At 38.2% G+C, this 24,689-nt stretch overlaps 1 protein-coding gene across 1 annotated transcript in view; it reads right to left on the bottom strand.

Moving 5' to 3' along the window:
* The window catches only part of PDE11A (phosphodiesterase 11A), a 121,091-nt gene that overhangs the window by 29,338 nt on the left and 67,064 nt on the right, over positions 1-24,689 (bottom strand). Inside the window, exons 11-13 of the mRNA XM_054381023.1 lie at positions 5,941-6,087; positions 5,728-5,835; positions 575-684 (exon numbers count right to left, since the gene is read on the bottom strand). Coding sequence (XP_054236998.1) covers positions 575-684; positions 5,728-5,835; positions 5,941-6,087 — 365 coding nt within the window. The remainder of the gene's footprint in view (positions 1-574; positions 685-5,727; positions 5,836-5,940; positions 6,088-24,689) is intronic.

Raw genomic sequence — 24,689 nt, 5'->3', positions numbered from 1 at the left:
TTTCTACAGAGCCAGGACACTGTGCATTCCACAACTGATGAATATGCGATGGAGGCAACTACTTCAGTCACCCACTGCAAGCAATATCCATCAGAGTTCCAGCATGATGGCAACAGTTTCATACTTCATAAACTAAGAATTGCTTTCTATGTGCTTGCCTATACTGCTGTGAATTTTTTTGTGAAAGTGTTATACCAGTTTTACCTATTTTCCTCCTAATAGTGGAACAAGGTTTTGCTTATTGTCATCCAACTAGCAAGATCAACTCAGACAGTTCCAGTGTTTCCTGGGTTGAATACCAGAATCAATAATATCTGAGCCTGAAAAGAACATCAAGTTTTGGCAACACATTTCAGTAGGTGATGTCAGTCAGCCTGGTACAAAGGACAAGCCAGCAATTACCTAAAAGAACAGAGAATGATAAAGATGGATGTTCCCTTGCTACATACAAGAATAGGAATACTTGGCCTTGGCCTAGGAGGTCTGAAATTAATGCTTCATTCTTTATCCTGGTCACCTTTTGCTCTTATGTGGAAGAAAAACAGATTAAAGTAATAAGAATTAGAAAACTTACTTGGCTTGGAAGGCATTGTTGGTTCCCCTGTGGTCAAGGTCATGACATAAGCATCCCACAATCAAAGCTAAAATTTCAATTTCAGTTAGAATCTCCTGAAATCCTGCAGTCTGAGAGCAGAAAAAAAATAGCAGCTGTAACAGTAGCAAAAGGGATGAGTAATGTTAGTCCATTGAGCAACAGTCAACTTTGTTTCGATACCATGAACGTTTTGGTAAGGAGAAGATAAATGTTTTCTTGTCATATATATTCCCTGCTGTATGTTAGATGGTTAGCAGAATAGATAACGTCCTTGGAGCGATCTGTTATTATCTCTCTGTTGCATTTCCAGCATGCCATTTCTCCACTACGCACTAAAGGAAAAAAGAACTAAAACCAAACACTAATAACTACACACTAAGACAGGAACTGGAATTTTGTATCTGAGAAATACAAACCAAAATGGATTCAATTTTGAAATTATTGTTCTGAGAAGTATTTAGACAGACTTCTTCAATTCTAAGGTGACCATCCCTACTGTCAAAGATAGATTAAATGAAAAGACCTATAAAAGAAGCCAGCTAAAATATACTCTGTAGGAACTGTTATGAACTATTACAAGATTTGTTATCTGGGACACATGAAATGAAGCAGCATGATTTAAAGAGGAAACATCTCAAATGGCATATTTCTGCTACAGATACCCACTTAAATTTGGGAGAGAATTTTGAAAACTGCTGTACTGAAATCCCCCATGAGCAGCTCAGGCCAGATATGTTCTTACAAACAGGGGAGCTAATCCTAGAAACATTTTTTTTGCCACTATACCTCTCATCGTGCATACCTGCCATAGCGTTTTTCTGCCTGAACTGCCTTGTGTTGGAAAAGAAACACTGCTGTTATTGCCAGCCTCAGGCATCCTGAGCAGGAGGAGGTGCTGGAGCCTGCATGGAACATAACCTTTTTGGTGCTGTGCATCTTACTCATGGCAGCCTTCAGATACATAAGGCTATATTGCCTGCAAAACTATCTGGCTGAGCTGGAACACCGTAACACCTGTCTTTTCACAGTGCCAGTCTCCAGTGGCACTCCTGAATTACCAACACAATCTACTTAGTATGAAAAGAAATTGTGTAAAAGGAACGTAAAACACATTTCTATTTGAGGACCAAACCACTAACAGTGGTAAGACTAACAGTGTGTAAGAAATCCTGAATTCCACTGATTTTTAGCAGGGCATAATTTCATCCACTAGCAAGAAGAGGGTGAAGTGATACAAAGACAAAGCAATACCAAGTGAATATCAATGGGACTCATTGGCCTTACCTCAGAAATGTCAGTCAATTACTGCAATACCATGTGAAAATTTTGCTATTTACCCTGAAGACCACAAATACTACTTAAATGCACATTCAAATCCAAATAGCCTCTGTTTCCATAGTCTGAAATGCGACTGTAGTTAATATTTAGGCAATACAGGGAGCCAAGCTCCCCCAGGTGCTCAGGAATGCATTTCAAAGGGAACTGAGAAAGTACAGGACTTGCTACAGCTATGTAATTATGCTCAAAAGTTTACATATCAAAAAAAAGATGATGAAATATGAGGAGAAAAGATTCCTTTTGTGTAGATTCCATTGGTGTCTAGAATCAGTGGAAGATTCTCTGGATTTCTAGTAGTATTGCTTTCTTTAGTTTCAGTAACAGCTACACAGGCAGAAGAAATCTAAAAAATAGTGTTTCCCTTTTTTGGCCTTTTTTTTTTTAACATTGCTCTTACATAACAAATAATAAAAAGGAGCTAAAAACTAGGTTTGTAACTGACAACATGCCATGTGTCAGGTTCCTATCAGAGAAAACATTCATGACTAAGTTAAACAACTTAAAATAGAAATTTTACAATATAAAATTGATGCTGTAATAAATATTCTTCAGTATAACACAAGCTTTGATTAAACTCAAGGATTCAATCTATATTGCAAAAGTAGAAAAACTGATTAAGAAATTTATTAACAGTAGCAATATCTCAAAAATAAATGCAACATTTTATTTAATCAAAAGTCTTGTCATTGACTATTTGAGAGAAATATAGCACATTTAACTTAATAAAAAACAATTTTAAACAATGTTATGATAAGGGAATATCTCCTTTGAACATAAGACAGGAAAAAAGAGGATTACCTTTCCCCATTTTTTGAATCTACACAGTGAGAAAAAAAATACATGGCTGTAGACAACAGTGCAGTAAAATTTATTTTCACCATCAAAGGAATGACCCATAACTCACGAATGGCAGAGTCTCCAATGAGTTATGGAGGTCATTCTTTCATGTGAGGAAATGAATTGCATTCATTATACCTTGCCCTACATTTATATGTTTTGTTATTAGCACACCAGATGGGATTTTAATTTTGTATTGCTTATTTGTTCAGTTTTACTTTTTGAAGTAAGTACCAATGTGAACTGTGTTAAGCAAAGGCATTGATAATGAAGCCTGGGCTTGATCTTGTAGCTTATTCTTATGTGATGTCCTTAACCCACAGAAGCAGTCTTGCATCAGTGCTTGTCATCAGAATATCTGAGTGACTGTGAAATACAGAAGTATGGCTCACAGGACTGTGCTTATAGTTGTTAATTGTCCAACTGGAGACAAAATGCATATTTCGATATGCAAGAACATACCTTAGATAGGCAGAAGGCCGACCCAGGAGTTGTTACCAGTTATTATTGGTTCAAGCTTTGTTAGATTTGCATTGCTTAGTTTGTTCAATCCAGCTGAATTTTCCTTCTGCATTCAGTGGGAGCACAGTCAGACCATTAGATTTGGCACATTCCAGATAGAAATTACTATGCTATGTCCAACCTGAAAATTACCTACAATAGACCTATTGCCTTATATTTGTGGAGCAGTCAGTATTGCTGACTGTCATGGGGAAATCAGGAATAGAGTGCAATAGCAGTGTCTCCTTGAGCATCAGAGCCTCTCTCTGATGGTCAAAGAATTTTCCCCATTTTGCAAGTGATAAAAACAAGGCACCTACTAACTTGGGTGGTTTCCCCAGGACAAACACAGTAAGAGCAAGCCTTATGCTATACTAGTCTCTTGACTTTCTCTTTTCTGTCCTTTTTCACAAGATCAGTCTTCTCCTCTCTGGAAGGGAAAGCAGCCCAAGCAGATCATACACCTTAACTTACCCTGTTCTCAGTCAGAGCACAGTGATGTGGGGTGGACCACAGGCACATGCACCCAGCCCTGCACATGGAACTGGTCATTCGGTTTATTACCAGGAGTGTGGGTAATGAGATGAGCTTGGCTTGAACACTCTGGATCACCTCCCACAGACAGTTGTGCCCTTGTGCTGACTGCTAAATTGAAACTATGCTTTGAGAACCACAGTCAAAGCAGTTTATGTCTGAGGCTTCATAGGCTTGCTGGTGGCTGCTGAAGCAGCAGGGTTCTGCTCTCTCCCTGGTAACTGCCAATGCAGTTAGTCCGTGCTAGCTGAGGTGGAGATGCCTGGTGGGAAAGTGTAACCCACGGAAAGAACAGCTGGCAGAAAACCTGGCCTCGGAGCTCCACCTAGAGGTCTTCACTGGTGAAGTCCGTGGGCTTCTTACCACCTCAGCAGAGTTTGCTAGGAATTTAATTCCCGGGTGAACGGCATGACCTGACTTTGCCCTTACTCCTCAGAGTAAAAAGCTCTTCATTTTTCTATAGCTGAAGCATATCAAGCTTATAAACTTTATAAACTACTTGTGCCCACACACTACCATGAGATTTCATTAGGGATCATCAGAAACTGGCTGCTGAAATGACCTTATTACCACCCAGTGGAACAGCATCACTCCCAAAAGAAGAGGTGACCTTTCTCTCTTTGTTGAACGTCTCCGTTTCCTTTGTCTCATGGTGTATGGTACAACTCCCTCAGTGCTCAGAGGCAAACCCGCATAGCTGGGACAAACCTATCACTAGACCAGTATCTACCTGCTAGGGGATGTCACACAAAGCTCCACCACAGAGACAATGCCAGATGGAGGAAGAAAACTGAGAACTCACACACAAGACAGCTGTTCCCATGAGCAGGAAACAGGCAATGGACTATCTCAAGTCCGTGCAACATGTCACTGACACTTGCTGTGAATGGCACAGGCCATGGAGTCTCCACCTCTACAGACATGGTTCGAATGTTAATCATGCTGCAAAGACCAGCCAGCATCAAGAACATAAACATTCAGTGATTAGAAATTTGCGAACAAGTACGTGATATCCCAGATGAATAAATATTTGCACAAATGCTCTTAATAAGTCCACTTTAAGATTCACAATCGATGACCCTAGCTATTGAAACTAAACATGAAGAACAAATGGGAAAAATTGAATTCTTATTTTTATCTGGAAAAAGGCAAACCCAAAATGTAAAGTAGAGTGGAAAGTGCACACAGATGTGTTGTTTCTCTTTTTATATATTAAACAGGATATTAAACATCCAGCACCACCAAGTTTTTTATTGATACATTTACAAGAATTAATTAGCCAAAAGTGGATTATTTCGTGCAGTGTGGTTGCTGTGGGGTCTCTAATTAGTAAGCAGCAAGTAGGAGCAGTGGTACTTTCAACAGAATTGTAGGCTAAAAGAAGTTGCAGGTGGTAATGGAGATGCATGTCAATAAAACCGAGAAGTGTTACAGTGTCCAGATTCACTTAGATCACTGTGTTTGGAAGACAATGTTAAATGTTTTAAAGCAATACTTTCTACAACTGTTTGGATGAAGCTGGATAGGAAGGTAATAAATATCAACATAATAAATACTTGTGGGGCTCTAAAATTCCTTGGTTTCCTACTTCACAATTTAAAAGTCTGAAATAAATGTAAAATCAAAGACTTCCAAAAGAAAAACCATTTTGGTAAGATCTACAGTAACAAGCTCATTCCAAGATTGCCCTCTGTTCTAAGTCACTTCAACGTGCCTGTGATATCACTGTTACTAAAACACTGTAAGGTTTTGACAAGTATGTGCCACCTTAAGTTGAATAACTTCTGTGTGCATTTCTCTTGGAAATGAATGAGTATCATAACAAGTAGAAAAGAAATCAGATGTTGGAAAGTGTTTTGACAGGTAAGGCAACGGTGGCAGCGAAAGCTCTTAGAGGACTGTGTCTGTAGCTGGATACTTACAGTTAACATGGCAAACATTAGCTGGCAGACGTTGAAAGCATGCCTCCAGTTGTGATACAAAACCATTCGATAATTCTTCCTAACTGTCAAAAGCCACCTACACAGTGTCTGAAATGAGAAGTACAAACTGTATCAGGGCTACTAAATGTGTACAAATGGACAGAGCAGTGCCAAGACAAAAGCAGCAGATATCTCTGAAGCACAGATGGTTACCTCATAGTCAATTTTAAATTTCTGAACCATTCCAAGTTCCATGAACATCCGCAGGGCTGCAGTAATCATGGCATCCACATCAAGTGAGAAGTCATCAAAATGGATATCATCAATGCCAAGCTCTGACACCAGAGGGATGTTTGCTGCCTGAAAATGCCAGAGGGAAAGGGAAACTTCCAATTCAAAATATGGGTCTTCTTTTCTGTGTCACTCTTTACAAGAAACCATCCATACATCAGTTCTGACTGCCAATATATCCTCTGCTTGTTTTGAAAACCAACCAATGAAAGTCTTCATCTGAGAAATACAAACACATCAAGCTAACAGAGTGGGGAGAGGGAATAAGCTGGTGTGAGCAGGAAATATGCTCACCATCCCAACAGTAGACCACATAGAGCATTTAGATTGTGTGAGCTGACCACTTTACAGCTACTGCAATAATACAATGTATTCCAATGCAAATCACAATGCTCTAAGGCAAGAAACATCTGGACAGGCAGCATTTGGGAACTTCAATTGCTACCAGTCAGAAATGCAAAGAAAGTACTGCTCTGCAGAATTTCTCATCCAAATGCCTTTACATTCATAAGCATACCAGTACCTTTTGCTTTATACTGTTTACTACCAAAAACCCAAACTATATAAGAAACATCTAGCAGAAGCATATTTCAAAATAAAACAAAAATAATTTTCAATATGCTGATTACATAGTAAGTTAATAAACAACAGCAAAAGCCTCACATTTTGCTTTGTTCATGTAACAGCAGACTTTTGTTCTGTTTATAAGAGATGTGGGTGCAGGGCTGGCTAATATGCACAGTTGCTCACACAGATGTGCTGTGGCTGGCCCAATAGCAGCACCTGCAGGAGCCAAGCACAGGTGCTGACAACTCTCATAGGTTTGTTTGCCCTTCCTTACACTTTGGACTTGCCACTCATCTTCCTAGAGAGGGCAAGCAGAGGAGGCTGTGTTTGCTGAAGGAGCATCTGTTCTGTCTTCCACAGTGAGAAGAGGATGGGACAGGTAGAAACCTTACAAAAGAGGCTGGACCCAGCCCACAGGCCATGAGCTGGGCCATGCTAAATTAGTCAAAATTGCATGGACTCAGGTAGGATGGCATATCCAGCTAGTCACTTGCATAAAATACCAATTTGTTCATGCAATCATAAGTTCACCTCCACAGTTACAGCTTCTATGTGACCACTTTATAGTTTCCTTTTTGAAAACTTGTGTTTTGAAATATTGCACCCTAATTTCAACAAGTTACTGAAATGTAAAAAGCCAAAGGGAAAGTGTCACCAAGGTAATTACTTTATGCAGAGATTAGCCTGGGGTAACTGTACCATGTAAGAGAAAATAGGCTAAGTCTGCCATAAAATGGTATTGACATATGGCAGTGTTAACTTATTTGCCAGCTAGAAGAAAAGTCTTTCAGGTCAGCACCCAGTAAAATATGCCAATACCACAGAAAGTCATGCTGTTATGTCAGTGAGGTCAAATGACATAGGAAATACAACAAACTCATCAAGCCAGGTGTCATCCCAGGATACAGCTGAAGAACCTCTGGAGCATGCAGGCAGAGATAAAACCTCCGCTAACTGCGCACTAACTTTGTATGCTAGTCTACTTATCCAAGTTGAATCCATTATTTTTTTTTTAATAATTACAGAAATATTTGAAATAATTCTAGATGATCCCAACATGTCATCAATCTAAGATACGGTTGAAAAGCTATGTATTTACTTCTAGGGTAAAGAAATAGAATATGGTTAGGTGTGAAACAGGAACATTGGCCCAAAGACTGCCCTGTATGAAGGCGTTCATTACATAGCAAATGCACTCTCTACAAAACGTCTCTGAGAGAATACACACATTGATCCATTTTACTTGTTTCTTCCATAGAGAGAAGTTTAAATAACAAATATGCAGGGAAAAAAATGAAACAAAACAAAAAAAACCAACACTTGACTGTATGTAAACCTACTTGAAATTGTTTTGTAAAACTATCTTTACAAACGTACCGGTGCATTTTTATTAACTCTAGAGCAGGCTTTGATTAAAATTTTTACATTTTTGTCCTCTTAAAGGAAAACAGATATTTTCCTTGCCCCTGCCTCACCACCCCCAGGAAACAAACACTTTTACCAGCCTGTTACAATTCAAGGAAGAACATTTGAAGCAGCTGCTCAGCTACAAATGTTTTTCCCTTTGACAAACAGTGGAGAAACAACAATGTATTCCAAATCTATTACAAACCGAACAACAGGATATTAACAAAGTAAGTCAAAAACAATTTCTTCCTAAGTAAGTCTGAAACTTTTGAATATTTATGAGGCTTTACATTCCTAAATTTAACAGGAGTGCCATAATCCAAAATAACTGCTGAATTAATAGCCAGGAGATAACATTTGTATAAAAGAGCCATTTGCTTTACAACAGTAATAAAGGAAACAACAGAATTATGAGTGTTGAGACTAATTTGAATAATGTTTAAAAAATGATATGTTGTGGGGCTGCAGCAATATTCTGGCTGCACCTGGCATTGTCTGTCCTCAGCTTCTTATGCTGGAAATTGCAGCAGTCCAGGCTTTATAGGACAGCAGTCATTAAATCTTCATTTTTTAATTACAAAGATATAAAAATATTCATAACATGGAATATTAAAACATATCCATCCCTGAAATTTTGCTTCACTGTGGGACAAATTCCAGAGGATTTCTTAAAATAAATAGCAATAACAGCACTCTCTTCCAAGAAAACATAGGGGGTGAAAGCATCATGACAACAAGAGGAAGGGGCAAGCAATTAAAATTAAAGTTAAAGTGAAATTATTTTTTAAAGCACCACAGTGATTTAAAATGACTTAAAAGGCTTGCTTCCTTTTGAACATTTTGAAGTCCAATTTCCCCTTTCTAAAACAATTAAGGACATTATACTCTGAAGTCTTTTTACCCTGCGGACCAAGCAATTTCAATGCTCTTCATACTTGAGAAAAATTCACATGACTCTTCTGTGAATGTATGGTAAATTAAAGATGGATGTGCCTCCTCTGGTCACATCTCCATACGCCTTGGTATTAATGCAAAAATTTCCTTTGAAAGGAACCACAAACATGAGCTGGCCTTAACACAGGGAGGGAAACTGATCTTGCCTAATAAAGAACAAACTGGACAGTTACCAGACTGGGAAACTATCACCACCTGAAAAAGAGGGTGCCATGCCCCTAAAGGAGAGCATAGAGACAAGACCTGTGGTTAGCATATATTCAGATGTGCAATGAGGCAGGGTGGGATGGATACAGGAACGAGGAAAACCCCCTTTGTACTCATTGCAGGATCAGAGACAGGTTCCTCTTTTCTCATCGCTCTTTCCTGTCACCTAAATTGCTTCACAGCCTGGTTGGTATATGTGAACAGCTTAGACACAAGTGATTAATTGAGCCTTACCTTACATCAGCCGTCACCAAAGGGCCATATGCCATTAATGACCACCATGCTTCCAAATACATGGAACACAGAGCATTTTACAACATTCTCATGGTAAGGGTTGAACAAAGTGATCACAATCAATCAACACCATCAAAAAGGGAGACTTCTGCTCCTCTTACTGAACATATTTCCTGAATGGTTTTCCATCAAGCTTGGTTAAAGTTACTGCAAATTGCTTTCCTTTTAATCCTAAAGTTTCTGTCATATACCACACTAGCACCTTCATAATGACCAGTACTGCTATTCAGAAAACATATGGAAAGCATACCATACAAATTAAATTTAAGTAAGTTTGTAGTTATAAATAGTACAAGAATGATCTCTAGGAAGTAAGTGAAAGGGATCAAGCTTCCTTTCCTGAACAACTTCAAGGTGTGATAGCTGCTGTAAGCTCACGATAGTCTTTCCAAACAGGGAAGAAACTTTCTGGATTTCCCTAATGACCCACAGAGTTTTACAAATCAAACTTCCTGTGTGAGTCTGAAGTCTAGTTTTTAGCAAGTGAAAGCTATACTAAGCTGAAGTCTTCTAGTTCCAGTCAGTTTGATGTACCGTCAGTGGAGACCAGTAGATAGATCACATGGTGCCAGCATAAAATATGGTCATAATAAGATAACTCTTTATATAGAAAAAACCTGTATCAGCAGAAATTGGTTATAAGAGTTTTGGTCAGTGGTGGAGAGAGGGCAATTGCAAGGTGGTTGATTACATTTTGTCTCAACTTGCCATAGTCCTCTTATTTCATCCTTATTACCTGCAAACTGGCACACACTGATAGGCAGTTTAAGGATTTTCTTGCACAGAACATACCTACAACTTAAGGGTCTGATTGTATTAACTTCATTCAGCATTGGATGTTACGCAAAAGCAGAGTTTTTCATCCCATTTGATACAAAGAACACAGGACTAACATATCAGCCAATATATAGGCAGGGAAGGCTTACTAAATGGTTTTGCAATAATTCTTTTAATGGTGCATTTTTAGTGATCCTCTGTATTTGGTAATGTGATAGAAGCAGATGTAAGGAAACTGGCAAGTTCTTCGTAGAGCGTTCCGCTTGAAAAATATTCACTTGTATGGAAGCAGTCCAGCTAAACACAGAAAACACTGGACTGAAATCCTGCTTTGCTGTGTCAGCTTAAACTCTTCATACTTCAGTTTTACTCTCTGTATGGATAAGACATCAGTGCTTATTAGGCAAGGAGAGCATTCTGAAACCTACTGCTAAGTATATTAATACGGCTTTGTTAAAATAAAGAGCACATCTACTACTTGGTATGCTCAGCTTCTTTCCCATGTGATATCAGATCTATTCCATAACAATAAATTCCAGTATTGCATAGAGTCCACTTTTTAGATAGCCCTATGGACAATGACATATTGAATGGGTAGCAGTTTCCTAATCAGAAAATATTGCCAGACTGATGGAAAAAACCTGCACAGAAAGCATCAAAGTGGAGAATATTTAAAGGCGATGCCTTCTTTAATCTCTCAGTCTTCTATCTCTCTATTGGAGACACATTTTCTGATTGCAAAGAGTTTTATTTATATAGGGTTCTTTTCATGTCTAAAGGCCTCTGAAATACTTGCTTATATTTATAGCTGCAGGCATCTTTTCAAATGTATCTTTATAGTCAGTTATTAGCAGTAGTGGACAAATTTTGCACTTCATAGCCATGGAAAACCAAAGCTTGTTATGTTCCAGTCTGACACATTTCATACTCTTTCCAAAGGGCAAAGAATCAAATGTTTCAGCTCAGGGATGTTTTAATGCCAGAGCAATGTGACTTTTAAAGGCCTCCATCTGTTACTGCAGACTGCTGATAGCATCATGAAGGGCAGAGAGATGCCGAGTTAGCACCTCTTTTCCAATGACCAACCACAGCAGAAGCAGGACAGTGGCATTTAGAGGGAATTTTAAAATATTTACAGTAAAGGGGAGTGGGTATGTAAGAGAAAGTCTGCACCTGTATTATTCTCCACGTTGTCATTCTAAATGTTGTGGGGTTTTAATGCAATTACACCAGAAGCATTGCTGCTGCCTTCAAAGGTGAAATCACCCAGAGTCACAGAATCATTTACACTGGAAAGGAACTCTTGAGATCAGCAAGTCCAATGACCCTTTTCAAGCAGGGTCCAAAAAAAAAAAAAATTTTCACAATTTTATTTGCCTTCCAGCAACTTTCCCCAATTTCAAGTTCCCTGCTTGAGGTCACAGGGACGCTCAAATAACCACAGCTGGAGACCAGAACAATATAGGAGTGAAGGTTTGGACTTGTCCGAAGCAGCTGGATGAGAACATGAGATAAGGAGACCTCATACAGCTTTGCTACTGTCAGATCTACTGGACTCCCTGTTTCTGTGTGCCAGACCTCACTGTTCAGATGCAAAAGATATCAAGAGTCCTTGAAACAAGATATATGCATTTAAAACCTTTTCACAGTAACTCAGCAGATCACCAGAAGGTTGTGATTATGGAAACAAATGTCCAAATTCTGCCCAAAGTCCCACAGTAGATGTCTGAGTCCTTAGCTCGAAAAGGTCATTCATTGTTTTAGTCAAAGTTTCACTGAGAATAATGCTGCTCTTGCATCCAGCTTCACAATCTGCTGCTGAAGCACATATATGTAGTACAAACTGCTTCATCCTTAACTGCCACATTAATGTAATTTAGACATGAAATGTAGAACAAAGAAAGATGCATTTAGTATTGTTTCAGAAAATTGTATTTGGTTTGATCATTTACCAAACAACTCCTGCTTAGTATGAATACTAATATTTGCTTTAATTAAGAGAGAAACTTGATGGTGTTTTAAGAAAGTTATTTGTTCTGCTTCTTCTATTAGAACAAGACAAGTAGCCGTTAAGCAATATATCAATATCACACATAGCAATTAGGTTTTGGGTTTTTTTATTACTATCATGCATTGTAGGCTTAGGACAAAACCACATTTTTTTACTTTCTGCTTTTGGTTTGAAACTGTTTGTGTCTAAGGAAAGGATTTGTCTTCTTATAATTTTATTTTTAGAAGGGCAAGGCAAGATACCTTATTACAGTGTTACATGTGTTATTTCAGAGGTGGGCTCAGAATTATAGCTAAAAAAGCTGAAAGTATTTTGAATGATTCTGCTGAGTCAATCAATCCTGTCTGAACATGCCACTTTTTGAAATTGGGACCCATCAAAAGGAATAATAAATTTCAGAGATAAAAATACTACGTTTAAAACTTTGTTACAAACAGAAAAAAAAAATCCACAAAATACATTATTTATGTTGTTAAAAATCAATCCTTGATGTTAAAGTTTTTTCCCAGTACACAGAAACAAAATATATGGCAGCCTATAAAAGAAACAGGAATTTTCTATTTTAAAAGAACAGAGACATAAAATAAAAACAATTAATGGTTTGAGCATCTATTATTCTTAAGGCCAAAGTCCATAACCACAGTAGCTTAGGGCTGGAGTTTTACAGGGCATGCACATTTGACACAATGATCTCCCGAGGCGCGCAAGGGAGCGTTCACGTCCTTTTGGCTTATGGTGATTAGGAAATAACCAGTGTGTCACATACTACAGGCTAGCAACTGTCGACTTTTTATGACCATTGGTGCAGATGAGAAGCTCATACAAAAGGTCTATTCAGTCTCTGTCCCAGAATTTTAAACAAACACAAGCAGCAAACCCAGGACAAGTATTTCTCCGTGATACAAAAGTGGCAGGCATGCAGGCTGCCATTTCCCACAGCAGCCTTACTTGGTTTTGGTAAGCAGAGAGCTTTGTTGATCCCATGAAGAGCAAAATGGGTAATGTACACTGACCCCCTCAAGCCCATAAATTTGTGAGGGTGAAGGAAGAGGGATACAAGGTAGCCTTCTCCTCTACAACTAGTACTACCTAAAGAAAGGGAGGGAAGGCTCTAGCTGCTTCCTTGAAGACTCAGAAGAGGAAACAACCTGATTAAGGGTGGAAGGTGCAGGGTCAGGGTTCTCACAGAGGACATGATGTGAAGGCACAGTGAGGAGCTGGCTTTTTGGTGGCAAACAGCCCAAACTGTGCCCGGCCGTTCTCAGCTGGACACATGGTGCGAGACAGTGCATGAGAGAAAGAAGTGAAGGTGGTGCCAAGAACAGACACCAAAAAGAAAAACAAAAAAACACCACCATAAAAAAAAAAACAACTCAGTAAAACCTCACAAACTCTACTAGTGCCACAATGGTGTATACACTGCTGTTACAGTATCTTTTCTATCCCAGCAGCAACTGCACCCAAGCCAGTCTGCAGAACTGCTGGTGATGTGCCATGGCAGCGCTGCAGGACTGCACCACAATGGTACTGGGTGGTGTCCTGCTGGCCAACAAAATTTTCCTTCTGAGCACTTGCAACAATTCAGTCAGGCAGTACCATGATTGGTGGTGAAAGTTAGCAAGTATATGAGTGGGCTACTGCTCCGCTGTGGAGAAAGTCCTATTTCAGATCTGCTAAAGTGACAGCTATAGCAGAAGATTGTCAGGTAGACAATAATGTTGAAAACATCTCCAATCTTACAACATACATGGACAGAGAGCATTGCAGTGATTATCCTTAACATTTGTCTTATCTTTGTTTTTCTCCTTAGTTTTCATCAAATTGTGATTTCGGGTTTAAAAGAAATCCACCTATTCTGTTTTGAATCCATCAATCACTCCCTAGGAGCATTCAAGACTGGCTAAAAGAGTATTCTCCAAAAAACCCTCGGAGTTTTATCTTGCCACAGGTTAACAAGCCAAGAAGATTATTCTGTATGAGACTGAGGGCAGACTGTGAACACAGAGCCCAACTCCTCTCCTAGTAGCAGAAAGCACATTATCCACAACAACCTTCATCCCACAAACTACCCCAAGCACACAGAGGTACAGAGCTTTAGATCACCCCCAACTCACAGCCTAGTCACTGCAAAATTTCTGAGAAAAAAAATAAATGCACAGATCCTGCTTTTTCAACAAAAACAAATACTAGGCAATTATAGCTTGTATTTATTTAGCTCTTTACATGCTACCTATATATTACTTTAAACAAAAGTTGCTTCCATCTGTCACTGCTTTGAGGTCAAAGGTTGCAGCACAGCCATATATACTTGTTTCTTATCATTCACGAGCTTCTTGATGAAGGCCTTACAATACCTGTTAATTATGATATCTGGCTGATGCTTTTCTCCCAGACACCTTGCATCTGCCAAATTTATGTTTTGAATATATCTTATCCTATGCTTAGACAGTGCTGCAGAGGGGCCATAGCATCAGCCAAGGAGGTATGAATCTCAGTGAAGAGGTCTGTCTCTATGACTCCATTTTAGGTACGCTGTAGGTTGCCTGTGTTTGGCACAAAGCTATAGAATGCACAAATACCTCAGCCACTGCTGACTCAGAGAGGCACTTAATGTGAATATAAGTGAGAAATGAGCCAGACAAGGGGGGGCTGCATTGCTGTGCCAGCCAGCACTCAGCTCACCAAGGTCTTTCCCAGGTCACTGCCAAGCAATGCTGGAGCACTCCCCATAGACCAGGTCTTGCAACAGCTTGCTGTGGTGATGCTGTGATTATGCCACTTGCAACCTTTCCTTACCACCACCCACAGCAAGAGGTCTCCTTCAGGGGAAGGTGTAGATACCTGGAATCACTTTAACAGTAGAGTTTATGAAGTTTATTTCCATGAATGGAAATAAATTTTGTGTCCTTTTGGGGTGGGCTTGTGTGCCATAAGCTTGCTGTATTCCAGGAACTGGAATTCAACACACAGCTGAATAGCAGCACAGAAAGCAGGGTTAGTTGAGCTGTGTTTAAGCATACCAAACAAGATGCTTTATGTGCAGGAGGGGGACCACAAAGGTGCCGGAAAATACTGATAGCTGATGTTCTCAGCTCTGTGTGTGTGTGTGTGTGTGTGTGTGTGTGTGTGTGTGTGTGTGTGTGTTCAGAGCTGGGTGTATCTTGTTGCAAAGCACAAGATGATGGAACACTTCACAGAAACGGCCTCATAAAATATTCAGTTTCCTGTTTTTGCCTAGGGTATAATCTGCACATTTCCTATACAGTTTCACCAAGGAAGCTAAGTGCTAGGGTCCATTTCTCATACATTTAAAGTGTTTACACTTTAGATTTGAAAGACTTAAAATGCAAAACTACTGACAATCTCTCTGTTAGAAGGCAATTTCCTCTGCCTGGGATTTTGCCAAGACTAAACCAAGCAGCTTTGGAGACTAAAAGAATAGAGGAATCCCCACTCCACACAGGCAGACAACGAAACATAATCCATAGAAGGTTGTAATTGCAACTATTTTTACTAACATATGGCAGATGTAGTTTTGCTTGGATGATACAGGCTCACACACCCCAAACATGAATTGACCTAGAAAACAAATGTACATCCATGTAATTTTTTTCCTTCAAATAAATCCCAGAGCCTAAATTAATACTACACAAGATCATAATCATTCACACAGTCATGTGTGGGAACAGGTCTTTCAACACAGTCTCACTTTTACCAGCTGATGGAGGAATGCAAAAGAAGCTTGCTGGGTATGAGACTGGATATAACATGGCTGAACAAGTCTCTTGATGACGTGCACAAGTACACACTGCCTGTGCTGCTCACGTATTCTGCTACATGCACGCACACACAGGTTATGGTGGTGTGAAATTGCACTGGTATTACCTTTTTCAAGATTTTACTGCTTGAGAGAAATGCTGCTAGGCGACCAGTGTTAAAGTGGAGCAAGGATGGCACCCAGTGGCCAAACAGATTCATCTCAGAAAACGTTTCTCTATTTTCCATTCTTTAATTGCAAAAATGCTCTAGCTCTAATGTGAGCCTGTTGGCAATGATCCTTAAAGGACACGGCCTTACTTCCTTTGGGGCATATCTATGTTTCCTTTTATTCTGTAAGAAACCCCAGCCTATACAAATAACATGGATAATTTAAAATCAACATCAGTAATACGTTTGTGACAACCACAATGTTTGCAGCCAGAACACTGTATGAAGGCAGAAAGAAGCAAAGTATTTAACTTTGCAGGGTAAGTGCTAAGGAAAACAAACAAACAAAAGAACTCCCCTGTGTTTAAAATAAGTACAGCTACACCAAGGTACCTGTTTAATTTTAAAATTAAGATTGATAATATCAATGGCAATTAGAAAATATCTATCCACATGAAATTTGGTGAAAAATTCCCACTTGTGGCTGTTAGTCTGCTGGAACTACAAAAATAATCCAAGCACAGATAAAGAATAATTTCAGATATGAAATATGATGCCATTTTCCTGGATTTTAAAAAAGAATTATTTTTTCCATTACTTAAAGAAAACAGTGCAATGGTCATACTGGGCCACTCTGGGAATGCAGGTCACAGAACAGTGAGCTGTCACATACAGGATTAGCTCCAGGGATGCCTATCAGTTGTGTGGGGAATAATTTGCTCCTTATTCATGGCAAAAGAATCATGACAATGATGATAAACTCCTAAAGTACCATCACTCACTGAAATACCCCAATTTATTATTTTTTTTTTAAATTACTGTGCTCCAATTTAACTGCACAAGTTTTTTCTAGACAGATTTTTCTTCCTGTTTGAAAACCTTTCCAAACATAAATTCCCAAGTCTGCCACTGACTGAAGCATACTACTTTATCATTTGACAAGTGATGATTTCTTTTTTAAAAATCATCCATCAGATATTCCTCAAGCTTGCATGACATTTTAAATGTATCCTATGCCTTATTGCTTTTTGCATGGTCGGTGGCTAAACAGGGGTAGCAAGGCTGAACTGTGCTCATCCCTTGATGTTTCCAGATGAAAAGAGATTCTTGTGGAGTATGATGACCAATCAGGTTGAAGGACAGACAACAGGTCTGCTGGATCATAAATCATTTCATATTCACTTATGAGTAATTCTATGCCCCCAAAAATTATTATTTCTAGTTTGTTTCTCTAAACATTCTCAAGTCCTAGATGAACTGTGGTTCTGAATAGGAAAACAGATGCAAGAAATATAGAACTTCTCATGTAAACAATAAAATGCAGTATTTGAAAGCAGCAAAGGAGCATACTTTTTTAGTATGGGTAAATTAATAACCACAAGTGTTTTATTACTCCTCTGCTGAAAATTTCTGTTGTTGAAGTACCATTGTATTAGTGTGCATAATTACTAACCTAACCTAAGGCTTAGTACAACCTTTGGTCTGACACAATACAGCTATCCTTATCCTTATTTTCAGTGAAAAACAGCTACTATTAAAAGCAATAAGTCAGTAATATTTTAAACTATTTAGAATGGGGGGTTTATTGCTGTAAAAGAACATCAGAATATAGCAGAAACTCTTATAATTAGTATCTAAACAAATTTAATTCTATTTCAGCTTTACACAAGAAGGTTTTTTTAAAAAAGTACTACGAATACTGGTTTTGACCACGCACATAATTTCAATTTTCTGTTACTTTCAGTGATTGAAGTTTACTACTTGCTACAGTATGTAACAAAGAGATTTGAGCTCTGGTCTAGCTATGAAGTAGCTGATCTTAGAAGTCATTTATTATTTAATATTTCTAACTTAATATTTAATATTATTTGAGTGTGTCTTCTTTACTTTGCAGTCAGAATATCAATATTGATTTTTCACATTTTTTTTAATCTCAACTCTTAAGTACCATTCTTTTAAACCTACAGTGTAAATGCAATTAATCATTACTCTGTAGAGCATAAACACTTAGGAATAAATATATTTTGTCTTTGCATATTAAAAAAAAAATCTCACAGGAAATTCCTTATTGATATCTGCATTATACCCTTGCCCAGAGATCAGAACCTATTCCTTGCTGAAAGATGCCTATCCCTTTTAAGAATTTGTTTGATGACCTGTGCAGGAATATATGATTAAATCGTGGGCTTCATCTTGCTTCCAGGCCACAGGTTTCTTTCTTTTGCCTTAAGCTCTCAAATCATACATAGCTTTTCCTCGAGAGAAAGATTTTTTTTTTTTTACAATAGGATTTTCTTATCTCCTTCACTACAAAAAAAAATGGTTTTGTGAGTGCTTATCATACAAATGCTACACAGCTGCATCATACAAATCTTTTGCAGTCAGAAAGCAGAAACCCTGAAATCAGTCAGAGAGATGTTTTACTATTTCCATTCCCTCTTTGCAGATGAGAAAACATGAAGTGCGCTCCTCTGTTCAGATGATATGACAACATGATGGCAAGGAACCCTCCTAGCTAGACTGCAAATAGTCAGGGGCAGGCAGATGGGATGGATGTACTCTTCATGACCACTATAATGTCCCTCTACCTCTCTATAGCCACCAAAGAGAGCCAGCCCCTTCAGAGAGCAGTTCAGTGTCTGAGCGTCACCAGGTTAAACTGCTCCTTGTAAACCCTCCCTCCACAACATTCTGGAAAATTCACATTTCACCTGTCCTGAAGGGAAGGGAACATTTTACTCCAGGAGCTCTGTGTTTTCACCTGGAAGTAATAAATGTGGTCATTTAGAAATACAAGAGGAATCCTTTTGCAAAATGTATGAAAAATGTAATCTCATCTTGATCAGCTATGAAGCCAGTAAATTCAAGTACCAAATGTTTAGAATTTTTTGATAGCAAATTCAGAATTCCCATTAGCTTCTATTAACTATGCCTGGTATTAGGATAGACATTGTAGTATGACACTAGTCTAGTAAGACAGTTCCAATTTGTAATTTGAAAACATTCTTCTTATGCCTCTGACACACTGAAGTAATCCCACTTTTTTTCAGATAAAATGACTTGTGGAAGAAATTAAAGCAAAAATCATTTTTTCCCCCACAAACTGTCACACTGCCCTTTTATATGTCAGTAAAATCTATGGTATTGGAACGGCTTTCATGATGGCAACAGTATCTGTTTGAGAAGAGCTGCTGTATTAGAAGTGCACCTGAGAATCAAGTCTTGAACCAAGACAAGGATCTTAGGAATAGTTTGGCAAGACAATCCAGAAATGCTTCTGGGCTGGGAGGCTGAGAAAGTAAAAAGAAACAGAAAATACTGGAACAAACAATTCAACAAACTTGGAAGTTTCTCTCAAACTCTGGGATCTGTCATTTCAGAGACTTACGACAGCAATGATCAAGTCAACACACATTTCTCATAGAAGGTGTGGCCTCTTTCCTGGGTGATAGAAAGCAATGCAAAGAATGTAGATGCCTTCCCCGCCCCAAGCAGTGCTGCTGGAAGGCACTGATTAATAAAATAAGGATAGCTGTATTGTGTCAGACCGAAGGTTGTACTAAGCCTTAGGTTAGGTTGTTCTAACCTTAGCTTTGAGAACAACTAAAAGCAAAGACTATTTATTTAAACTGAGAAACCATGCTTCCTTGATCCATTCCTCTGAGCTTCAGTGAGCTGCACTGAGGCACTGATTTCCTGAGGCAGAGATGACTGACTTTGTACCACAGTCCTTGTTTGCCTTTTCCTTGTGTTAATTCATAATTTTTAATTCATTAACATCTATGGTGATAGGTCATATGGTTTAACTACATATTTGCAGAAGAAAGATCTTAAACCAGATTAAAAAAATCTGTACTCTGATAATTTCAAATGATGCCTCTAAATCTAAACACTGTATGAGAAAAGCCCATGAACAGTCTTTCTCTACTCCTCCATGCCATTTCCTCTTCACTGAAACTGTAAAAAATAATTTTGGGTTTATATATCTTTGAACTACAAAGCACTAGCTTGATGTAAACAGGCGACAGCCTCACATCTCAGAAACTAGTATAAAAGCTCCAGTGTATTATTTGTAATAATTATTTATTATTTTTAATAATTTTCAGTGTATGCGATGTGTTCCTCAGTTCTTGTTTCCATGACAACTGAAGACACAGGCACATGTAAAAGTGTGTGAAATAATGTAATACAATAAAGACCTCAGTTTCATGAATTATGGATCTCTTAACACTGTGCTTTAGGTCCTGTCTTATGTGGGCAGTGTATGCAGAAAATCAAGAGAAAAACTGTTTAACATCTTGTTAACATGCATTTCCTAAAAGGGAAAAAGGAAACACAGCTCAGTATTGACACTTAAGCCCTGTTTAGTCTCAAGGTTTCTCCATTTTTTTTCTCCATTGTCACTACCCCCAGTGGAACTTGAGCAGCCTCAATAGCACTGGGGTGCTTGGTGCCAGCACAGACTCTCTTGTGAGGGTGGAGACCAAGAGCCTGTGTAACTAGTCTTGGAAGACAATCTTAAAAATACCTAAGCATGTGAAGAACTTCATGCACTTACACAGAATTGTAGGTCTCTAAAGAGCTGTATGTGTTTCAACATACACATGGCTGGGATGAAGGCTTGCAATACTGACTTTGCAGTGTGATTACATGCCTTCAGTCCTTGGAAAACCATTGTTACCTAACAGATTTGAAATGGTAGTGTCATCAATGCATAAAAATCTCATCTTGCAGCTATACATACTTAAATGGCAATATTTCATAAGTGGTCCAATACACAAAGGCCAGGTTGCCTTTCTGAAATTTAATTACCAGGAAGACCGTAATGTAATTATTATAAACCATTAAAAATTATTTAATTGCCATAACATAAAAGTAGCTAAAACTGAAAGATAGTATCACAGGAGAGAGTAACATAGCCTGCAAATGCTTTCCTAATCTTTACAGGAACTGGAACACACATGAAATTAAATTTTTCATTTTGCTGCCCGCTGTTATACATTTAAGGGTGGATACAAAATTGAGCAGCACAAGACATGAATAACAAATTCATTTTACATTATACATGTGACATGTGCCAAATATCAAATTAATCCACCATCTTTCATGGATTTAGCTGTTAATACTGTCACATCCAATAGCCATCCTAAAAGTATCCTTCTTTTGATTCGACTCTTTCTGTTGTTTCCTAGTTAAATGTCCACGTTTTTAAAAGAAAGACAAAGGCCTCCCTGTGTGGAGGTAGGTCTTTTACCTAGTCATATATTAGGGCTATGGAATTGAGAAAATACAAGAATTGCTATTCATGCTACATTTTGAATCAAATATTCTGTAAAGCAGCTGATACATTATTTGCTGTTGTATAGCTCTCCTGCGTGCTGTTTGACCTAAAAAAGGGGAATCTCTCACAGGGCCATAAATAATGCATCATAGTCATTAAATATTGATCTGCCTTATACCATTCACAGCTGCACAATCAGGTTAGCTTCTTAGAAACAGCTTTGTGTATATTACCCATAATAGGACAGTATTTACATCTTCTCTTTGGAAACAGGATAGTGTTTACATCCTCTCTTTGGAAACTATATTAGTTAAATGTAAAGGTGATAGGTGTTTGTGGGTCTGCTTGCTAAGTCACAGGACTTGTTCATTACTGCCTCAGAAGTCAATAACTCGCCATAAATACCCTATCCTGGACACAATTCTGCATTCCTTTGGATTTTTGTATTTGTCTACATGACAACTATTTTTAGGCTCGGAGAGCCTACATTTCAATGACAACACCCCTGGCACTACAGAAGAATGTTATAGGATTGCATCAGTCTTAGATTAATCAGACTTCACTAGTCTTACATTTTTCTATTCCAAAAATACAAATGCTTACAGCTAAATACTAGCATTAGTAAGCACAATGGAAATAACGAAGCTGTCTTTTAAGTCTCAAATACAAGTGAGAACCGAGTTGTTATGGCTTTTAAAATCATACCTATTTCTAACTTCTGAAAAAGAAATAAATGAGTATCAGTATGGTTCATTGCAAGACAGGTTCCTCTGTGACCTACTCTAAGTGCTCAAGCTCTGGCAGGGGGCTTAGGCTAGAGATCTTTCCAAGTCCCCTCCAAACCCTAACACTCTGTGGTTCTGTGATTGGTGCATTACTTTAGCTTATCGTGCCAAAGTTGAGTCTGAATTTAGTGTAGTTATGTAGGTGAAAGTGAGGAGAAGCATTGTGATAAATCAGGCTCAAGACTTCAGGTGGACATTCTCAGATGTGCAAGAAATGTTTGCATTCAAAGTGGACTTTTTATATATACTTGTAAACGCCCACATAAGTGAAGTTGAATTTGGACCTTGTATCTAGAGCAGTGGTATCCAAAATCTACTTATAATAATGTAATGCAGCATATATCACAAAACCTAATAAATACTATGCAGTTAATGTGAATGTAGTGGCATAACGGATTTTTTTTTTGGAAGTCATCATAATCTAAGTCTAAAAAAAATTAAAGTTGAAAAATATTAGGTAGAAAATAATTTGGCAAGAGACAGAGTATGTACAACACTTACTATAAATTGTATGGTATGGTATAGTAGTTCTTGGTTTAAGCAAAAAAATCATTCACAAAATGATTCAATCACAAAAGGATTCACAAAATCCTCTTTCTTAGAGCCTGAAAGAACAATATATATCCAAATTCAGGAATAATGGCAGATACCCCACTACTAATTCTGATTAATAATCAATTATGATTCAATTGCCTGTTACAGAAACTACCAATTAAGCTTCCATATGTTTCCCCCATTTAAAAAATCTACCTATTTTCAGGAAAAAGGACCCATTTTACACTGCATGACAGCTGAACCTACAATTAAGTGGAACAGATCTTTAATTTTAACTTGTTTTCAGAGATTTTGTTCTATCAGAAAATGCAATACAAATTAAACTGCTATGAATAAATAGATGGAAGGTGGCAGAGGGAATGTTACTATTTTATTTTACAAATGCCAAACAGAGCTGAAGACAGCAACTTCCTGCTGAAATCAACAGCAAACCTCCCATAACCTTCCCCAGGGCCAGATTATCTCCTACAGAGATGAAGGGACTAGCTAAGGGTCTGAATGCAGATCTCTGCAATTCCCCTTGTGTCTACCTGGAGAGATAAGGCCCTGCTCTTATTGGTAAAACAACCTCTCTGGGTTAATGGCATGAGTTTCCCATCCCCACTTCCCCTGTGCGTGGGCAGTGGACTGACAGGGTGGTTCCATCCAGATCAGACAAGATGCTCCCTACACCTCCCTACACCGTGTTTGAGTCTCACACCAGTCCTGCTCCCACTGGCCTCCTGAGAAATGTGTGCCTACTAGTACAAGCGCTAATGGATCCCAAGAGCTTCAGGGCAAAGAATGAAAAGGATTGGAGAGACAGATTTTTACAGTAATGATTTGCATAATTGGTTATCTTCTGAGAAAAAAAAAACATTCATTAAGAGAACAATTTTGAATCATACAAACATTTTAAAATTTGGCTTTTGTATTTTTATTAGTGAAAGCCATATTCTAGGAACACCGAAAGCAGAATACTTCAAAAATGTGCATAAAACCATTCAGTGTAAATTTACGTTGCTGCTTTGTTCATAGACAGTTGTAGAAATCAGATTTGAAATAGACCAACTGCACTGTTCCATACAGTGAATTTCCCTCTGTATTTTCCACCTTCACAATCAATGCTATTTTGCACTTTTTCCCCCATCCTACCACATCTGCAGAAAGATATTTAAGTTCTTAGGGCTCTCCTCCTAAGATGGGCTTTTTTGTTTTTTTCATTAATTCATAGAGACCACAGAAATAAATGTTATTTGTTTAACAGAACTTGCTCACAGTGATTATATTTAATTCTTAAAAAGATATCTGGTACATTTGCGAATTTGCATATTTCTGAATTATCTCAATAACAATAGGAAATTATTGAAAAAATTCCAAATGAAAAAATCAACTTCAACTAGGCTTTCTGTGATGCAATTAAATTAATTCACTGGTAAAAGCCAGAGGGAAAATAACCTTGAGGAATACTTGCAATTTTACACTTTGTATCAGAATATGCTTGAGATTTTAGGTAAATAAAAATTAATGGAAAAGCATTATATTAAGACTCTAAAGAAGTATGATCACAAAGACAGAGATAAACATCAACTAGCATGAAGAATTTGTAATTCCTTCCAGGCTGCTCGGGTCCAGTTACAGTATATGTTTGTGGTACTATGTTGAAAAGTTGTCAAATCAAATGTATTGTCACTCTAAAGACATTAATTACTGTTAGGTCCCAGATCAGTCAAGAGCCAGCAGTGAACTACTGGCATTACTCTCATTTAGATGTTTCTATCATGTGTGTTTGTTACTGTTCAGACAGAACCAGAACATCGGGTAAATCTTAACAGACATTTCCTGTGACATCTCTCAATAAATCACCAAAGGGAGAAGGGACAGTTTTAGCTCCAAATACCCCCAGAGGGAGGAATTGTTTATTAGC

Source organism: Indicator indicator, chromosome 5, assembly GCF_027791375.1.
Source record: "Indicator indicator isolate 239-I01 chromosome 5, UM_Iind_1.1, whole genome shotgun sequence".
In the NCBI taxonomy this organism is placed as follows: domain Eukaryota; kingdom Metazoa; phylum Chordata; class Aves; order Piciformes; family Indicatoridae; genus Indicator; species Indicator indicator.
Note: the sequence above shows the minus strand (reverse complement) of the source record. Positions and strands in the feature narration are given on the sequence as shown.